The sequence below is a fragment of the Electrophorus electricus genome, chromosome 13 (genome assembly GCF_041902795.1).
Source record: "Electrophorus electricus isolate QZ-2024a chromosome 13, ASM4190279v1, whole genome shotgun sequence".
Lineage (NCBI taxonomy): Eukaryota > Metazoa > Chordata > Actinopteri > Gymnotiformes > Gymnotidae > Electrophorus > Electrophorus electricus.
This window is the reverse complement of record NC_137509.1, coordinates 15,821,036-15,838,506: the sequence shown is the minus strand read 5'-3', so window position 1 is coordinate 15,838,506 and position 17,471 is coordinate 15,821,036. Positions and strand designations below refer to the sequence as shown.

General features: G+C 38.8%; 1 protein-coding gene across 3 annotated transcripts in view; it reads right to left on the bottom strand.

Moving 5' to 3' along the window:
- pde5ab (phosphodiesterase 5A, cGMP-specific, b) overlaps positions 1 to 17,471 on the bottom strand; it is a 33,673-nt gene that overhangs the window by 5,068 nt on the left and 11,134 nt on the right. For 2 of the 3 annotated variants that reach the window (XM_081695086.1, XM_027013094.3), the window contains exons 2-15: positions 14,816 to 15,452; positions 13,392 to 13,481; positions 13,204 to 13,275; positions 12,999 to 13,088; positions 12,776 to 12,913; positions 10,025 to 10,092; positions 8,564 to 8,672; positions 8,264 to 8,339; positions 7,291 to 7,466; positions 6,356 to 6,415; positions 5,416 to 5,562; positions 3,586 to 3,711; positions 378 to 472; positions 92 to 179 (exon numbers count right to left, since the gene is read on the bottom strand). In XM_081695086.1, the coding sequence (XP_081551212.1) occupies positions 92 to 179; positions 378 to 472; positions 3,586 to 3,711; positions 5,416 to 5,562; positions 6,356 to 6,415; positions 7,291 to 7,466; positions 8,264 to 8,339; positions 8,564 to 8,672; positions 10,025 to 10,092; positions 12,776 to 12,913; positions 12,999 to 13,088; positions 13,204 to 13,275; positions 13,392 to 13,481; positions 14,816 to 15,452 (1,972 nt within the window). The remainder of the gene's footprint in view (positions 1 to 91; positions 180 to 377; positions 473 to 3,585; positions 3,712 to 5,415; positions 5,563 to 6,355; positions 6,416 to 7,290; positions 7,467 to 8,263; positions 8,340 to 8,563; positions 8,673 to 10,024; positions 10,093 to 12,775; positions 12,914 to 12,998; positions 13,089 to 13,203; positions 13,276 to 13,391; positions 13,482 to 14,815; positions 15,453 to 17,471) is intronic. The other variant, XM_027013095.3, reaches the window with a different exon arrangement.

Below are 17,471 nucleotides of genomic sequence, written 5' to 3'. Positions count from 1 at the left end.
CTCTGTCTCTTTCTTATTGGATCTTCAGGTGAAGGTCTTCCCCACAGCAAATTTATTATGACACTTTTGGGCGGAAGTAGGAGGTACTTACTGGACTATTGAGAATCATGAGGCACTGATCAAAGTGGTGGTGCTCCATAATAGAGTGGCCATACAGCTGGGCCAGTGGGTGTTCACTCCTATTTACACAATGGAGATTTAGAGAGGTTTCCTGCATCACTGGGCTTTTTAAAAAAAATGTGACAGCTTCCTTTATTTTTCCTCCAGAGGACCAAAATATGCCAGACTTATCATCAGTTTTATTTTTATCTGGTTTCATCGTCTGTTGCCATTTTTTGTCAAAATGGACATCAACCAAAGCAACAGCGCAAACAAACCTCTTGATATATGAGTTGTTGACACCTCTATGGTCCAAATCGTGACACAAAGTTGCAATCATCAGGGCCAAAACCTCCAGCTCACTTAGATTATTCTGTTGATGAAAAAATTATAAAGATTACTTTTTCATAATTTTCATACATACAATTATATAATTCATTTCATACAATTATATGACAAGTTTCATTCATGTAATAACAGATACACCATGAAAACACAGTCTCCTTTTGTGAGATCAAAATAGCTAATTTTACTGTATCTTGCTGCTGTGATTTTTGGTGTATTAGATGTTTGTTGTTACTTTATTACTGTGTATACACTGTATGTGTTTTACAGTTTTGAAGTAGTGGCATTTTTGTGTTCAGTCCCCCATTTTAGATGAGTATTTTTCTAGCATAAGTGAAGTATTCCAAATAATAACTCAGTCTGATCTTTGATAGACAAGCTTTTGCCTGTAAATAGGGGTTTCAACAGAGAATGCATGCATTATTGTGAGTTTAGAGACTGACTTGTCCAGTCCACAACCTTTCACTTTTTTTTTCCATTTTAAGTCTCAACTAAGTAAATATCACAAATAATTAGCAGTTGGTTATGACAATGTGAAAAGCAGAACTTTTATTTTTACCACACTGCTTTGCAGACTGGTTTTGAAATTAAACAATTACTATGAAGTTAAGACCTTCATACACAGGGATTTTCGTAGAATTGACTATGTAGTCCTTTTTTACTTAGTGGTCGAATTTTAGCGAACCGAAGGTAATAGGACAGTTGGCTGACCAGTTATTTCTTAGCCAGCTGTGTGCTGTTGTATTATTATTTCATGCACAAAGGAGCTAACAAAAGGGGTTGAGTTCTAGATGTGGTTATTTGCATCCAGAATCAACTGCTGTCTCATAATATGAGGAAAAAAAGAGGCGTGAATGCTCGTAAAGGCCATCATAAGCCAGAATATCAAAATCCACCATTCAAAATGGAAATAGCCAAAAGAAGAGCAGTGTCCAAACCAATTGTTGCCCAAATTACTTAATATTGTGGTGGTAGTAATAACAAACACCACAACAGACCACAGTAGAGCACAACATGAACAGATAAGGTACACTTTCAATCATGATGAAAAACTTGAACAGCTAAAGAATACGCTGCAGGATAGGGGTGTAGATGTTCCCTAAAAGTACCACAAAGAGAGGATAACCAGCATAACCTCAGAGTTTTCACCACAAGATAAAAAATAATGGTAAGCATAGCTGTAGTTTTAGGAAGGGGGGGGGGGGTGCGGGGGAAACATGTTCCCTCCAATAATTCCCGCTTACACTACTCACATGATGTGTTAGGTTGAGTGGTGTGAGCAGTGTCATGTCCCCCCCCCCCCCCCCCAAGTTAAAACTATACCTGTGCAACTGCCCGTAAGCCTCAAGAAAAAGATCAGTTTAAAGTTTGCTTTAAAAAGTATATAAAAGAATGTAAAAAAGCATCCAATATGCTCATGTTCTAAGCCAAAACAGCTCTCCTTCATCCAAAGTATACCAGAGAAACAAGTATGTCTGCCAAGTGAAACTGGCTCCGTTACCTTGATTGACAATGTGATAAAATCCAAAGTGCACAGAAGCATCTTAAGTGCTTTGTTCAACTAAATGCTATAAAATTGACTAGATGGCCCTTCAACTTGCAGTAGGAAAATTACTTGTAACATACTGCTAAAGCAACTATGAATGTTTTTTTAGGACTAAAATGTGGAATGTTCTTGAGTGGCCATGTCAGTCATCTGACCTGAACCCCACTGAAGATTTCACTTACTGTAATTAACAGCAAGATTCAGCACTAAATGTTTATTTCACTTCAAGAAATGGTTGTTCACATGCTTACAATTTGAATTGAATAAATCAAGACTTTTCAGTCTATCTTAAGAGCTTATCATAATACAGAAACCATACTAACTAAGGTCCTAAAGATCTTAGTCTAAACTGTGATACCGGTAACCTGTCTATATTGCTTCCTTTTGAGCTTAGTGCTGCATTTGACACAGTGGATCACTGCATACTGCTAAACTTGGTTGGTCTAATTGTTATTACCCTGAACTGGTTCCACGCATATGAGCACTATGTTGCATTAGGTGAGAACAACTCTAAATGCTGTGGTGTCCCCCACAGCTTGACTTTACAAATAGCACTTTTTATTCTCTAAATATGTCCCTAGCCACTGCTCCCCAGGGTCCCAATGGCTTGATTTGTAATTGCCTAGAAGATATCAAGTTGTGAAAGGAGTCATAATATCATGCAACTTAATGATGACAAAATGTAATCTATTATTTTTGGGAATGATCATGAGTGCATGCATGCAGTAGACTTTATCACATTTGACTGTGATCTAAGCTTTATACACCATGTTAGCAATGTCTCAAGAACAACATTATATCGTCTGCATAATATAGCCAGGAATATCCTCACATCAACTAATAGCGAAAAACTCATACATGCATTTGTGTAATCACGATTGGATTGCTGTGACGCACTGTTAACAGGCCTCCCAAAGAAAGCCTTCAGAGAATATGGAATGCAGTGACCAGAGTCCTAGCATGTACAAAGATGAGAACACACATTACATCAATCCTTAGAGTTGCACTGGCTACTTCTGTCATTCAGAATCAACTTTAAAATCCTTCTATTGACCTTTAAGTGCTTTCATGGTCTCACCCTTCTTTAACTCAGCAGCACGATTACTAGGCATGGACCCTCAAAGGCTCTCAGATCAGCTGATAAAATTATGATGGTAGTCTCCTCGTGCTGGTTTCTGTCTTTATTGTATTGTGGATTTGTTGTTCCATTCTTATACTTTGTCTCGTTTAATTATGGACTCTTATTTGCTGTATGTTATATTATGTACTTTGTTACGTGTTCTTTTAATTTGCACCTTTCTTTTATTTATCTTTTATGTTCTGTAAAGCACTTTGCAAACTATGTTTAAAAAGTGCTAAGTAACTAAAGATGATGATGATGATGATGATGATTATTATTAAAGTGCTCCTGTGCAGAATTATCAAAGCTAGATCTGTGCCTCTAACGCAGATAATGTCCACATGGGAATCCTAGTTACTCTCCAGTTAAAGAACAAACACCCTCTGTGCCGTTAGACAAGGTGACAGAAGAGTGAGACATTGGGCTGAACTTCACCACCAGCTGAAGCTGAGGTGGGCAGCACTCTCCTACTGACCTGCAGCCTCCCGGCTTTGAGGATGGCAAACATGCACTGGGATGTGTTGAAGGCATGCCGCCAGTTGTGGTAGGCCACGTTCTTCCTGTAGTTCTTCTTTACGCTCAAGACCCACTGACACAGGCTCTGAACACCGTGAAAAGGAGCAGACAAGAACTGGTCAGAAACATGTGGAAGCGCTGAGAAGCAAAGAGGTTCTAGAAAGAGTGCAAGAACTGAAACGATGACGGCAGCTCTTTAGTCACTTGGACATCTTCTCATGGAAAAAAGGCAAATTCAATTTGCTGGCTCTTAGAATTCGACTGTAAACAAAGAAAATTGCTAATCAGATTACTTTACTTTATCAATTGTCTATTCTTTTTATCCCTGCAGGAGGATAAGAGTAAGGTAACTAAAATAATACTCGTGCACAGCAAGCATATGCATGGTTATTGTACAGAATAAAATAAGTGGGCATCTGCTGGTAATTAGTATTTACATTGTTATGAATTGGACAGCAGTTAAATCCAAGCACAATTCAGGCAGCACATAAATACCAAACATTTAGTTATACAAAATGGTTGAGAAAACAAAGGAAACACCAAAAAATATATGTATATATTAGTAATGAAACTCTGATCTGCTTCTACTTCATCTTAAGTGATTGGAATGATGTTGCATACATCTGAACAACAAACCAAGAATATGTTCTTTATCATGAAAGCATTGTTATAATATTAAACATAATATTATTATGCAGGCCTTTAATGCAAATATTGGTTGATGTCTGATTTGCTATAGAGCTGAAGGATGGGGCTAGATGTACATGCTGTCACTTAAATTTATAAAAATGTAATTTAAAAAATAATTTGCCTTTATTCACAATTAACAGGAACTAATTTGATTAAAAAAAGAAAAACTGCACTGTATCACAATAGTACTATATGATATCATAACCAATGTAAACATATGCTTTACTGGTTTACTATACACAGTAAAACATGAACAAAATCCTAGTGCATAGAAAAAACAAACAAACTGAACAGAACAGACCCAAACATGGCCATGCTACAGATAAACATGCATACAAAATAAGGCAGAAGGGCATGGCTCCCCGGTGCAGCCCCCATGGCACAGCTTGGTGTTTACACCATAGCACTGCTCTGGCCCACTGAGGTTGGTCACTCGGTGGTGGCAGCGCTTCCCTGTGACTGATGTGGACCTGACAACAGCCGGGGTGGTCGGAGGGCACCTGCTTTTGCTCACACGGCCCCGGGCTGTAAGCGCTGCCCGGCGATTTCAATAAAAAGCCTGTCCTCGTGCCACATCTGTGGCCCTTCTCCCTTGGCACCAAGGGCCATATAAGGAGCTTGTTCACAAGAGCCAGGCATGGTGAGTGGATGTTTTTTTTTTTTTTTTTTTCTGTAAGGACAGATGCTTATAACTATAGATTTCATCAGGTAATTATGGGCCAAATCAAAGGAGGTGGCATATTCTTTAAGGATATTCTGTTTAGCTGCTTATGTTTAGCACTATTTTTGTAATAGTGATGTTTACTGAACAGATGGCATTCTTAAAATATTATACTAAAACAATCTATAAGTTTGTACCTGACATGCCTGGCCTAGTTATTTATTATAAAGTCAGAAATATTATAGACGAGAATAAGAGGAACCTTACTCAGTTATATACTACTGATATGTGCTATTGATGTACAATTATAAATAAAAGTGGTGTTTCACATTCCTCTGTATTACAGTTTGGTCCCTCCCCACCTAGAGAATCTTAATGTTAGCATCTTACTCTCCAGTTTGTATGAGGAGTCATAAGCATAGTTAAGTGAACATATACCTTGTACTTCATTTGAAAGTTCTGGACAAGCTTGAGGTCCACAAACATGCGGATAGTGGCCTGTGTGGTTTCTACATCTGACAGGTCAAAGTCACTGAAGCTGAAGTCCATTAGTCTCAGAGATTGGGCAGAGGGAACAGTGTCAGCCTTTTGTCAAAGAGAGCACACAGGCGAGCATCAACATACATCCTCATAGTTTTAAAAAACAAAGCACATTAAAACTAACAGTTATTTTTTGATACCAAAACAAAAGCCCATGAGATATTTGTTTTCTTATTATACATAAACACACACACAATCTGTAAACTGACTATTACCCTCCAACTACAGAGATCTCTGTCAGGCATTAATAATCAATGAGATGTGATCCGCATATTCTGAGGCACACAGGATGAGCATTTAGCTGTGCTCTGCTTGTCTCTCTAACTCAGACCTCAGAGTAGTGCCTTTCATGGCAAGAAATGCTATTTGTGCTGCACTCAGCCTCCCACTTCTCTCATCTTGCTTTCATCCACTGGGAAAATCGTTTTAAACTACACAGTATGCACACAACACAAACAAACCATATATATGGGAAGAAAACACAAAGACCATGAAACTGAGGGGAACAAAATCCTGAATGATTTCCACTACATATAAGCATTTTATTCCTACCATACTGCCTGAGAGACCTACACAAGGTAATCCAAAATTAACAACATAACTGGCCATGCACATCTTGGAATACTCCTGTTTCTAACCACTGGATTACTCTCATCTCTAACCTCTGGAATACTTCTGTCTCTATCCTCTGGAATACTCCTGTCTCTAACCCCTGGAAGACTCCCGTCTTGAACCCCTGGCTAGTCCCGATCCTGTGATCATCAGAAAACTGATGACATTTGCAGAGTATGAATGTTGAGGTTTGGGAGGCTCAATAAATTAATAAAGTGTAATTTACCGCAGTTACCTGGAGCGCCCGTGTGTCCTCCTCTCTGGCGGAGGCATGGTAAGAGAGAACCTGAAGGACACATGCATAGATGCATGTACATACAAAAGAACAGTCCTGGGTAGAAAATTCACGATTCTAATTTGTAAAATCTGTTTGAATAAGTGAATATAAGTGTTTCCCAATATGACAATGGCACATCATAGGCTTGTCATTTAGATGCTCACGTGAATCAGGTTATAAAATTTTACTTTTACAAATGTACAACTTTACTTATAAAATCAGCAGTTCACTTCACACACTGGCCACTGTATGGTGTTATATTTTATATGGGAGCTGCTTCTATTTGAGTCACCAGTGTGCTCAGCCTAGTGACCTCGGAACTGCGAGGCTGTAAACAACACACTTTTCTATTGCCTACCATCCTGAGAATAACCCTGGCCTTTTTTCACCCCTTCCCAAGGGATCAATAGTAAGAGATTTAAAAAAAAAAACTATGACAGAAGGGGTGTAAGTGAGGGACCAGGACAGGGTCTGATGGGTTGTGGGGTAGGGGCAAGGGCAGGGGTTGTGTGAGAAGTGGAGCCAGCGTGCCATCAGCTGCAGAAGAGTGTTACTGGGCCATCTCTGATGGTGGCAGCTCCCCCCGCAGAGAGATCAGAGGAAGAGTGAGGTGGGAAAAGATAAGAGAGGTAAGGATCTCAGACCAGAGCAGGCAGTGTGTGACTTGGAGTCTGGGAGGAGTGTGCAGCTGGGGGGAGGGGGTGCATCGTCATCGCCACCGTTTGTTTCTAAGATACCGACCTATACAGTCTCTATTTAGGTGACAGCAGCTTTGATCATTATCTTTCCTCTTTAATCCTTGTTGGTACCATCCTTTGGGTTTAATTACCTTTTTATTTATTGATTTTTTTGTTTTCTACTAATAAATAAATAGGTTCACTGACCTCGAGTGTAACTTCTTGCTTAGCCATGGCCCTCTCCACAGTCTCATACATCTGTGTGTTCTGGATGCCCAGTCCACAAAAGATGGCAAAGGCTTCTAGAAATTGTTCATCATTGCGATTAAAGGCCTTCACCTCACCCGTGCTTTCATCCATTTTGTTGATCAATTGGCAAACACCTTCACAGGGGATAAAAACAATCTGGCAATCAGTAGTGCTTACTGCCAGGGCCGCTTCACATGTTAAACAGTGTTATAAATCTGACCAGGCATGCCACAAACAAGCAGTCCTCCAGGAAAGGCAGAATCAGTTTCTTAGTAACATTTATTATATATGGCCTTTCCATTTCCATTTTCTATGTGCACAAATGGCTGTCTCTTGACTAATCAGTTTATTATTTATAGGAAGGAATAGAGTAATTAATTGCCCTTAGCTGCCACTGTACATCAAAAGTAGATATTTAAATGAGCTTGATATAACAGAAGACCCCCAAAACCCAGATCATCTGTGTCTTTGTACCCAAGGAATTGGAATTCCCAAGAAAATGGAAAATGATGAAATTTATTATTTTATTTGGTCAGCAGCATAATGGATGGTGCATTCTGTCTTGCTGGATAATGATACTTGAAAATGCATAAGAATGCCCACTGTGGATTACTGAAAACAATTGTGATTTCTCCACTATGTGGAGGTTAGCTTTGACTGACTGGGAACATTACATTTTAATAATATAGCTGGTTAAATTTAAATGAATCCTGTTTAATCTTTTAATTTAACTTGTTCTTAAACTTGAGGATATAAGAGGAGGCAATGCCTTTATAAGACACATCCTGTAAAATTGAATAATACTATACACAAAGTAGATGTGTTATTATTATTTAGTTTATGTAATCTTAATAACAGGCAAAAGCTTGATCCTGAAGCCACTGTATTAAAGGAAATAACACCTCAAAGTATAGCCACAAGTCAGTCTTACCTATAACTTTATCTTTCTTCCCATTCCTGATTGGTGTGCACAACAAACTCTTGACATGGCAGTTTGGGTTCTCACACTGAGAAAAGTGATAATATAATAATATATATTCTGGTTGGAACCAAAAGAGACTTATGTAAGTATGAGATCAATATCTGGCACAAAAAAAGAGATTATCACAAAGGGTGTGGAGAATACAAAGGCAAAAATGTCTATGAGAAAATTCTCAATACCAGAATGGGAGAATGGGAGATCTCCTTTTGTGATAAAGGATCCCAGTGCAATGTTCTTACACATACTTACAGTCAAAGGAAATAGCTGGTCCTTTTTGATGTCAGGAATGTTCAGTGGCTCCATAGTGTTCTTCGCATACTGAGCATACATGTAGTTAATCTTATGCACATCCCCATCCCTGTAATAGAAAAACCCCCATAAATTTACCATTGTTTGACCTACAGTAATTGTAACACACCCTCTCAGAGCATGAGATCATAAGTTAGAATTTATGGTTCTAAACTCAGCATAAGTTAAGATGGCTTCATAATTCTACAGGAAAAAAAGGCAATCTCTGGAACACTGACTGAAATCTAATGTATTTGCATTCTCCCTTAATTCACTCATGTTCTTTGTTATTATTTTTTGTTTGTTTTTTATTGTTTGTTTGTTTTTTATTATTGTTTTTGTTTGCTTCATAAATATTGTGATTCTCTGAAGCAACATTCTTTCATAAGCTTAATCCTCTAAATGGGAACATCTTTAAAACAAATATTCATTATAAGGAAGCAGCCCTTAAAACATTTTGCATTTGTTCACTAAGTTAAAAAGCTTCAGGATATAACCTATTGACATATAAATAACTCAAGAGGTACTTTAGGTTCTTAAGGTGATTTTTATTACTAATAAGAATGTAGCATCTCTTGGAATCCAATCTAATATTATCACTAAACATTAGACTGTGGGCTACCAGAGAATCAACTAGTTCACACAGTCTAACACCCGTGTTTTCCATTTGGCAGATTCCTCTAAATGCAACAAATTATTGCACTTCAAACTGAAGTAGCAGCATACAGACAAATAAAGATATTTGGCTTATACTAGTATGCAAGTGCCATAAAAATGTGTCTGTGTTTAAGAGTCTGCACTTCCCAAGCAAAGGTTAGTCTTTCACTCACTCTCTCTCATGAAGTAAAATCTTATCCTGCTTTTCAGCAGACTGCAACAATAAACAACAATTATGGTGAAAGCCATATTTCTTGAGGAAAGAACAGTATTTTTTATGAAGGACAGTGCATGTGTAGTGCCTTTTACTCTACATGATCCCTATACTGTTTTTCCACATGGTCGATTACCAGCCGCATGTGTGAGTAATAGAACTGTCAAAAGAGGCTTGTGGTTTTAATGGAGCACCCACATTAATAAAGAGGCATCTACGTGCAGTTTGGAGCGAGTTCCGTGCCTCTCTGAAAACCCTCAGATGAATTCCAGAAGAAAGAAAATCACTCCATGGACACAGGTTAGCCTAAACAGATTATGATTAAGCACCTGTCAAAGCCACTATTGAAGAGGCCATTGTTTGAAGCCAAAATGTGCTCTAACAAGGGTATAAGCTTCTGTCTTGATATTTTTTTGGCTAAAGAACATTTTCTTTAAAAAGAAATCTAAAGAGATCTTGCACTGGTTTGTTCATTGTCCATTTGTGACCAAACATCATGGTTTGAGAAGCACACGTGGACATCTCATGCCTCTCTGAACTCAGATTCTTACCTGTCTGGATACTTGCCAGACCCAGTTAGCTCCTCATACTCCATATGGAACACACTTGAGAAAGCATCCTGTGACACAAACAGAACAGTCATAAGCTAAATTGCTGTAAGAAGTAAACTCAGGCAAGCTTTCATGGAAGGGGAGCCAGTGGTTTCTGGGACCTTTTAACGCTGTTAGTGCCTAGTGACTGACTGGATAAATGTGACCCGGAATCCCAGCATTTAATGTGCTTGTGTTTTGTCTGTTAGAGTTTCCCGCCTGCAACAATTAAAATCGTTTTGGATCCTGGCGGTGGCCAAATGGCATTAGTCAAGCAAGCGAGTCGGAAGAACCTGTAACAGATCTCTACAATAAACAGAGAGGAAATTTAATATACTATTCATCAGCTCTGCCAGAAGCTGAGTTTATCTCAGCATTCCGAGACACACGGTTACCTCCTTATAGGGACTTGTCTGCAAACCTGAGCTCGCCTCGTAAAAGCTGTTTTCCAAATTTTATGAGACCATGAAAACAGGATAAGATGAACCAGGGTGCCATCCAGATTCAGTTTAACAGGAAAAAATATTAGAACACTGGTTCAATTTGTGATGTCTGTAGTTCAACAAACATTGTCTTATATTTAAAATACTAAGTGTAGCTCTTTCTTAAAGAAGAAGAATGTGTTCATCAAGTAAACAAAAGCTGGGCTTTCTTCTTTTAAAAAAACAGTTGTGCTGCATCAATAGTCAAGAAAATCTCTGTCAAGCTGACAGACCCCAGAACTCTCTCAGGGGCCCATATAGATCAATGTGATTGGACTAAGTGGATTTCTTCTGAGCACACAGTCTCCAGGACCACTAAGACATGTCTCTCTTAGCAAGTGGCTCAAAACTACAGGAGACCACAGTAGGGCAAATCAGACCTCCCACAGAGAGTGGCAGATGTCAACATTCATCAGATATTACCCTAAATACAGTCCACCATGCAATTTGCAACTTTGATTTCATAAACTTTGAGACATTGCCGTGTAGAGGAATTAAGAATACAAAAACATCCTTTAGTATAAACAACTGTTTAATATAAGATAAGCCCTGTTGAACCTCTCAAAATTGCTTTCACGGAAGATTATAGTGTATAAGTACCATGCATGGATAAAAACATATCTAAACACACACAGTTTAAGCAACCAAACATCCATCATCACTGGTCTAGAACGGTCTTTCATGCCTTTTATCCCAACCTGTTAAGAGATTTTGGCTTTAGGTTTTGGCTCCAACCACAGTCCCCCTCAGACAACACCTGCTTCAAGATTATAAGTGAAATCATTCTTCTGGCAGTACTGGAATACTCTCTAACACAGTGAATTATTATCAGAAACACCTCTTGTGGGAGTTTTTGCCTATGTATGGCAAACAGGAGGCCTTCATAAAAAACCCACAAACAAGGTGTGAATTTAAATGTGCTTTTCTTAGTTGCACTGGAACCAAAAAAAAAAAATGTTTTCAGTGCAACAGACTGAATTAGGGGCTTTTACCCACATTTTCTACAGGCACTCACCTTCCCCAAATCCCACTTTTTTGTATTTTTGTATTGCTTGTCACAAGCTTTTAATGTAATACATGGCAATCACTGGCTACACTTGACATCAGAAGCTTACCCCTAAGAACAATAATAGAGACTTCTATTGGATTATTTCAGATATATTGGGTGTTCTTTGGTGCTAATACCTTTAAAACCTATATTTACTTTCATGGGATTTTCAATGACTATAACTGGCTTGTGTGTGTGTGTGTGTGTGTGTGTGTGTGTGTGTGTTTGTGTGTAGGTGTGTGTGTGTGTGTCTTTCTTGTCTATGTGTTTTTGTGTGTGCATGTGTGTGCATGCGTATGTGTGTGTGAGTGTATGTGCGCGCGCGTGTGTGTGTGTGTGTGTGTGTGTGTGTGTGTGTGTGTGTGTGTGTGTGTGTGTGTGTGTGTTTGCATGTGTCTTGTAATTACTTCTTAGCCAGTGTAGAATAAAGCAGCAATTCAGCCATTTTTCTGCTTGTGGTTCTGCTGTAAATGAAACCAGTGTTGCCTACTGATTGGCCAGCCGCTCACCGATTCAGCTCGGCACACCAAAATACCCAACACTGGCTCCCCTCAGGAACATGGTGACCAGGCTAGGTACTGTTCATCATTATATCACATGCAACATATGTCATGTTTTTTAAATTCTGTCTTTCAAGTCGGAAATAACCGTAACATTATTACAGTTTATAACACTCTATGACATGTAATAGAACTACGTTTGGAAAAATCCCCTTTAGCACTTGAAATGACATCCTCTCTTGAACAGAAACCATTCTTGTAACTGGGAGTGATAGATTACATAAATGTGTGCTTGTCTGAGTCTGAACTCAGTAATGTGCTTTTAAAGTCTTATACAGTGACAAATGATCTACTGTAACAATCACCATATAAAGATATTCCCTCATCCAGACCCCAATAAGCATCTGCTCTTTTTATGGCCTCTCCAGTGTTATTCAGCAGTACCCCAACAGGCTTTACAGCCTTTTTGCTTAAGGCTGAAAGCATACAAAAGAATACATATTTCCAAAGAAGGAATGGTGAAGCCTGCCCCAGTCTCTAAAATACATTAGTATGTGTAGTAATAGTTTTATTCCTTGACTGTTTTCTCATTACTTTCCACTCTCTAGTTCAAACTTTTCCCATCAATTATCAAGCGCCTTTAATGGGTCAGGAAGAAGAAAGTGAAGTGTTCTTAACTCACCGACGTTTCGCCATCAACGATAAACACAGTGCATTCCTGAGCCTGCATGAAAGACAAGATGGTGGCGGCAATCTTCCTTAGTAGCACATCCAACGACTGCTGTTCTTCAAAGATAAGACTGGCCAAGTCCAATAAGACCTAAACCATAATTTTAATTGGACAGGTAAGAAGACAAGACCCAAGACCTGATGCTTTATAATCAAGACTGAAAAGGAAAGGTTACCTGATTCCGCCTGTTTTCGAGCTGTGACGTCTCGTAGAGCTGTGCATTGTGTAGGACAATACCCGAGAAAGCCAAGTAAGAGGAAAAATCCTGAGCACAAAAACCCACAAACATGATTTAGGGATAATTGACATTTACAAAGAAAATGGCAATCTCAGAGTCTTTTGAATCTGACCAATTTTTGTAGATGCAAAATTGTCTTCACCTTCTCATCTTGTTCTGTGAAGGTACTGTTCTCCCCACACCTCTTGTTGATTGCTTGTGCCACACCAACAACCTTTAAGATGACGATGAAGAAAACACACATGCTGTGTGATTTGCTGTTTAGGTAGTAATAAAATCCCCTGAATCCTCAAATGCTACTACAGTGTTTTTGCTTTTTATGTCTCATACCTCATCTCTATGGTTTTTTATTGGCATACATAGGATGCTCTGTGTTTTATATCCTGTGATCTGGTCCACTTCTGCATTGAATCGAGGATCCTACAGACATAAAATAAGTTATACACTTATACACTTTTTATACACTTTTGATGTAATCAATATAATCAGGTTCAATGTATTTAATACACCTGACCTAAAACAGCTCTCTGACATTTGGCTCAAGTAAACCTACAAATAAATTTGCAAAATGTATTTTTCAGTGTGCCTAGCACAGTTAATTTAAAATAGCATTCTGACATTTGTTACAGGGTTTTTATTACAAAGACTTAAAATATAAGATATGGATTTTCATCATTCTAGCATTTTGATGCTAGTTTCTGCTGCAAATACACAACAGTGCATAATCACAATATCTTAGGTATGTCCTATAATGCCCTGGATTATTTCTTGCTGTCATATCAGACCACAATTATCTTGTCCCAGGAAGCCTAGCATGGATATCTATGACACATAAAAAAACACAATTAATCTAAATTAAGAATGGCTAAAAGTACCAGCTACCTTAATTCAAACTGTTGGCTAGCAACTAAACTGCATAACAATCAATGCCTAATGTAAACAAGTCAGATAATGCATATATTATCATTTCTGTACTGTATGGTATAATACATAAAACTGTTATACAGTGTTAAATTTGATTTTAAATCTTAAACCCAATGTGTTTTCTTTAAAAAACATGCCTTAAAGGTTGACACTGTGAAAATAAGAGGTAAAGGTTACATCTATACAGCAGCTGTATTCTGACTTTGACTACTAACTACTGAATATTGAATTTGTTGCTTCTCTTGGGGGACTGAAAGTGACCTCAGTTGAGTACTTGGGGATGCATGTGAATCATTTCAGCTATTGAGACTTCCAAAAGTTAATGCAGAGCAGGTGGTCATATAACCCGATAGTCAACAAAGTCTGTCAATAGACACCATGTGCAGCTATTGGAAAAAGTGGCACTTGCAGACCCTCAATACATAAAGTTAAGGACAGATTTAACCTGCCTTCTTCACTGCCAAAGCCAACACCCTTATAACCACTATATCTCATCAAGCACTTCCAAGCACTTTAATTGCACACTAATACTTTAATGATAACACTATCAAAATCACAATTTAAGTATTTAAGAGCTTAACTATTCAAATGTCTGCATTCTCACAAAGATCTAAATATCACATTCAACATTGGTGCAGGTTTTACAGGCAGTTTTAGAATAGTTTGCTTATACAGCACCTTGTGTATGTAAAAGGTGCTTCATAGATATAACACATTATCATTATTTTTATTATGAATGTATTTCTTTTCTTTCAGTTGTGCAGTCAAAAAGTCAGAGAGGTCACAGCTGTGTCTATAAAAAAAACAGCAAGTGAGAGTGAAAACCTCACCTCATACGCATTCTTGATGTTGAGAGGCTGGCCTGTTGCCGCCACATGACCAACTATACCTTTGCTCCACTCCAGACGGATGCCGCTGTTGGATGCCTCCTCCAAAGTGGATCCCTCTGCAACGTCAAAAAGCCGGCTAACCAGGAACTTCTTGTTGGAGCTGTCCTCGCAGACTAGGAACAGCGAGTAGCGGTCTGCGTCGATCAGCTCATGGGTGTGCAAAAAGATCCTGTGGCAGAGTGCTGTCAGGTCCAGGTGGCTCGAGACATCCTTGACAAGCTCCAGCAGGCGGGCGCAGCGGTCGCCCCCATGCTGGTCCCCCTGTCCCCTGTTGTCATCCGGCCCTCCTCCCGAGCCAGTCTTCAGGGCAGCTGGGGGAGGCATCTGCGCTTGCTCCGTGTCACTGAGAAAGGTGAGTGAACCCTCAGCGTCCTTCACCACAATGGGCCGCAGAGGACGGTCAAACTCAGATGCAGAGATCTTGCGGGTGGGGGTGGATGGAGCCGGGCTGGGTGACGGGGTCTCACTGGGGCCCAGAGAAGGTAGAGCACTGAGGGGTTCAGAAAGAGCTTTGAATCCCTCTCTGGAGGGCTGGATAGAGTGAACCCGCTCAGCAAACCAGGCGTTGACCATTTCCCTGAAAAATGACAATCAGCCAATAAGAGCACTGGAGACATTTAAAAAGTGATTCAGCAGGACAGATGGGCAAGACTATGGTTTTCAGTTAGAGTTTGTATGTAGACACTTAACTAATGCAGAATACATTGAGGTTAAAACAGCTTGCAAACCCTTTGGAACTGCCTTGCTTTCAGTGTGAATTGATCCTAAAAGGTGAATGGGTCTAATGATAATGATAAATGGTCATAATAATACATAGATAAAGAGAGATAGCTATTTAACAAACACAACATTTTATAGTTCCATATCTTTATCAACTAAATTGTTAAACAAACATCACTAATGGAAAAATATATGAACCCTTATATTTAGTATGTAGTGGAACCTCCTTTCTTGGTTATGACCTCAAATAGCTGCTTGCTACTCAATTCTGAGCAGTGGTTTGAACGTATTCTTGGCCAGTCCTCAACGCTGTTTCAATTCATGGACATCTGTGGGGTGTCTTGTTTGAATGATCAAAAACTCAGGCCCACACCGGTCTATTCCCACCAACATGCTTCATATTTTGAGATTTTGGTATTGGTATGTAATGTTTTTTTTTTTTGGTCAAAGCATAATGCTTGGTACAATTACCAGAATTTCAACTTTCATCTAATCTGCCCACAATATATGCACTGTTCTTTGAAGATGCATGCTCCTACAGAGAGTAACAAGGGTTCTGAATTTCTTCCATTTCTAAACCATCTTTGTGACTGTGAATCATTTTGTGTCTTTAGAAATCCTTTTGGCACCCTTTCCAGTTTTATAAATTGTTTTTATTAGGTCCAAAGTCTTTTGATCAAGCCAAATCTCACTTATCAGGCCTTACTATATCATACTGCACATACCGCAGTACAGAATACAGCGTTGAAGAACAGGTAACCAACCATTAATGCAAAAATTCAAAACTTATCCAAAATTTACATAACTTTTCTTACAACTAAAGGTGTTTCTGCAGATTCTGATTCTAGTTTTCTTAAACTTTGTCATTATGTAGGTCGTGGTGCTTGTGAAAGTTTTGTCTGCATTGACAATGATCTTTCGAGACGTCTGTCGATTGGTATGCAGATCCAAATATTTTAAACTGGTTCTAGAATTACCACAGTTACAAATCTATCTCTTTATCTTTGTACTACTACAACTGGGAGGTGAATAGAACACAAATCTGTAGTGTGTTATTCACAGCTTGTTGCAGGACTGAACAGTAAAGCTTGAACAGATTAGTGTACTCAGCTCATAGTTTTCATCTGGACAACAGAACAACAAACATACATTTAAATGTTCAAAGTCCAAAGTCTAAGCCCCATGGTTTTTATATGATATTGAATTAAACTTTGAGTTCAGCAACTAAAGTGGAAAATCCCAGAGGCTATAAAACTTGCTAGGCATGAAATTCACTGGATGATTATCTTCTAATTCTGGCAAAATGAACTATTTCTTCCATCATGCTCAAAACAACTATGTGAGCAGAATCTGTGACAATGGACAATCTGTGACAGGAGTTCCACAGAGAGAGCCCAACCCTCAGTGGAATTCCTCAGGAGTCAAACTGAAATATCCTCAGCCTGTATGGTTAAATCAATAGCACTCACTTTGAAGAGTCCCCACTCACTGGTCATCTTCTCTATATAAAACATGTCCACTATGACTGACCAACTATACTTGGTGCCAGGCCAAAATTTGCTTTGACTGCAGTAAAGCAGAAAGGACAAAACACAATCCATAGGTGAGGGCTAAATGCAATACTGCTTATGTAGAGAGGAGATGGTGATTTGAGCTGAAGTTACAGCATATCCATTAGTTTAAAAGAACACAGGCTAAGTAGATGCAATGACTTATTAAACAAGGAAGTTGAGGAAATCCCATCAAAACCAAATCTAAATTATAGTGTGCAATGGAATATAGTGTAAGTATATGTGGTCAATCAAGAACCAGTTTAACACTGCATTGTTGATTTAACAGCTTTACTGTGTATATTGCACTATTAATTTACAGCAAT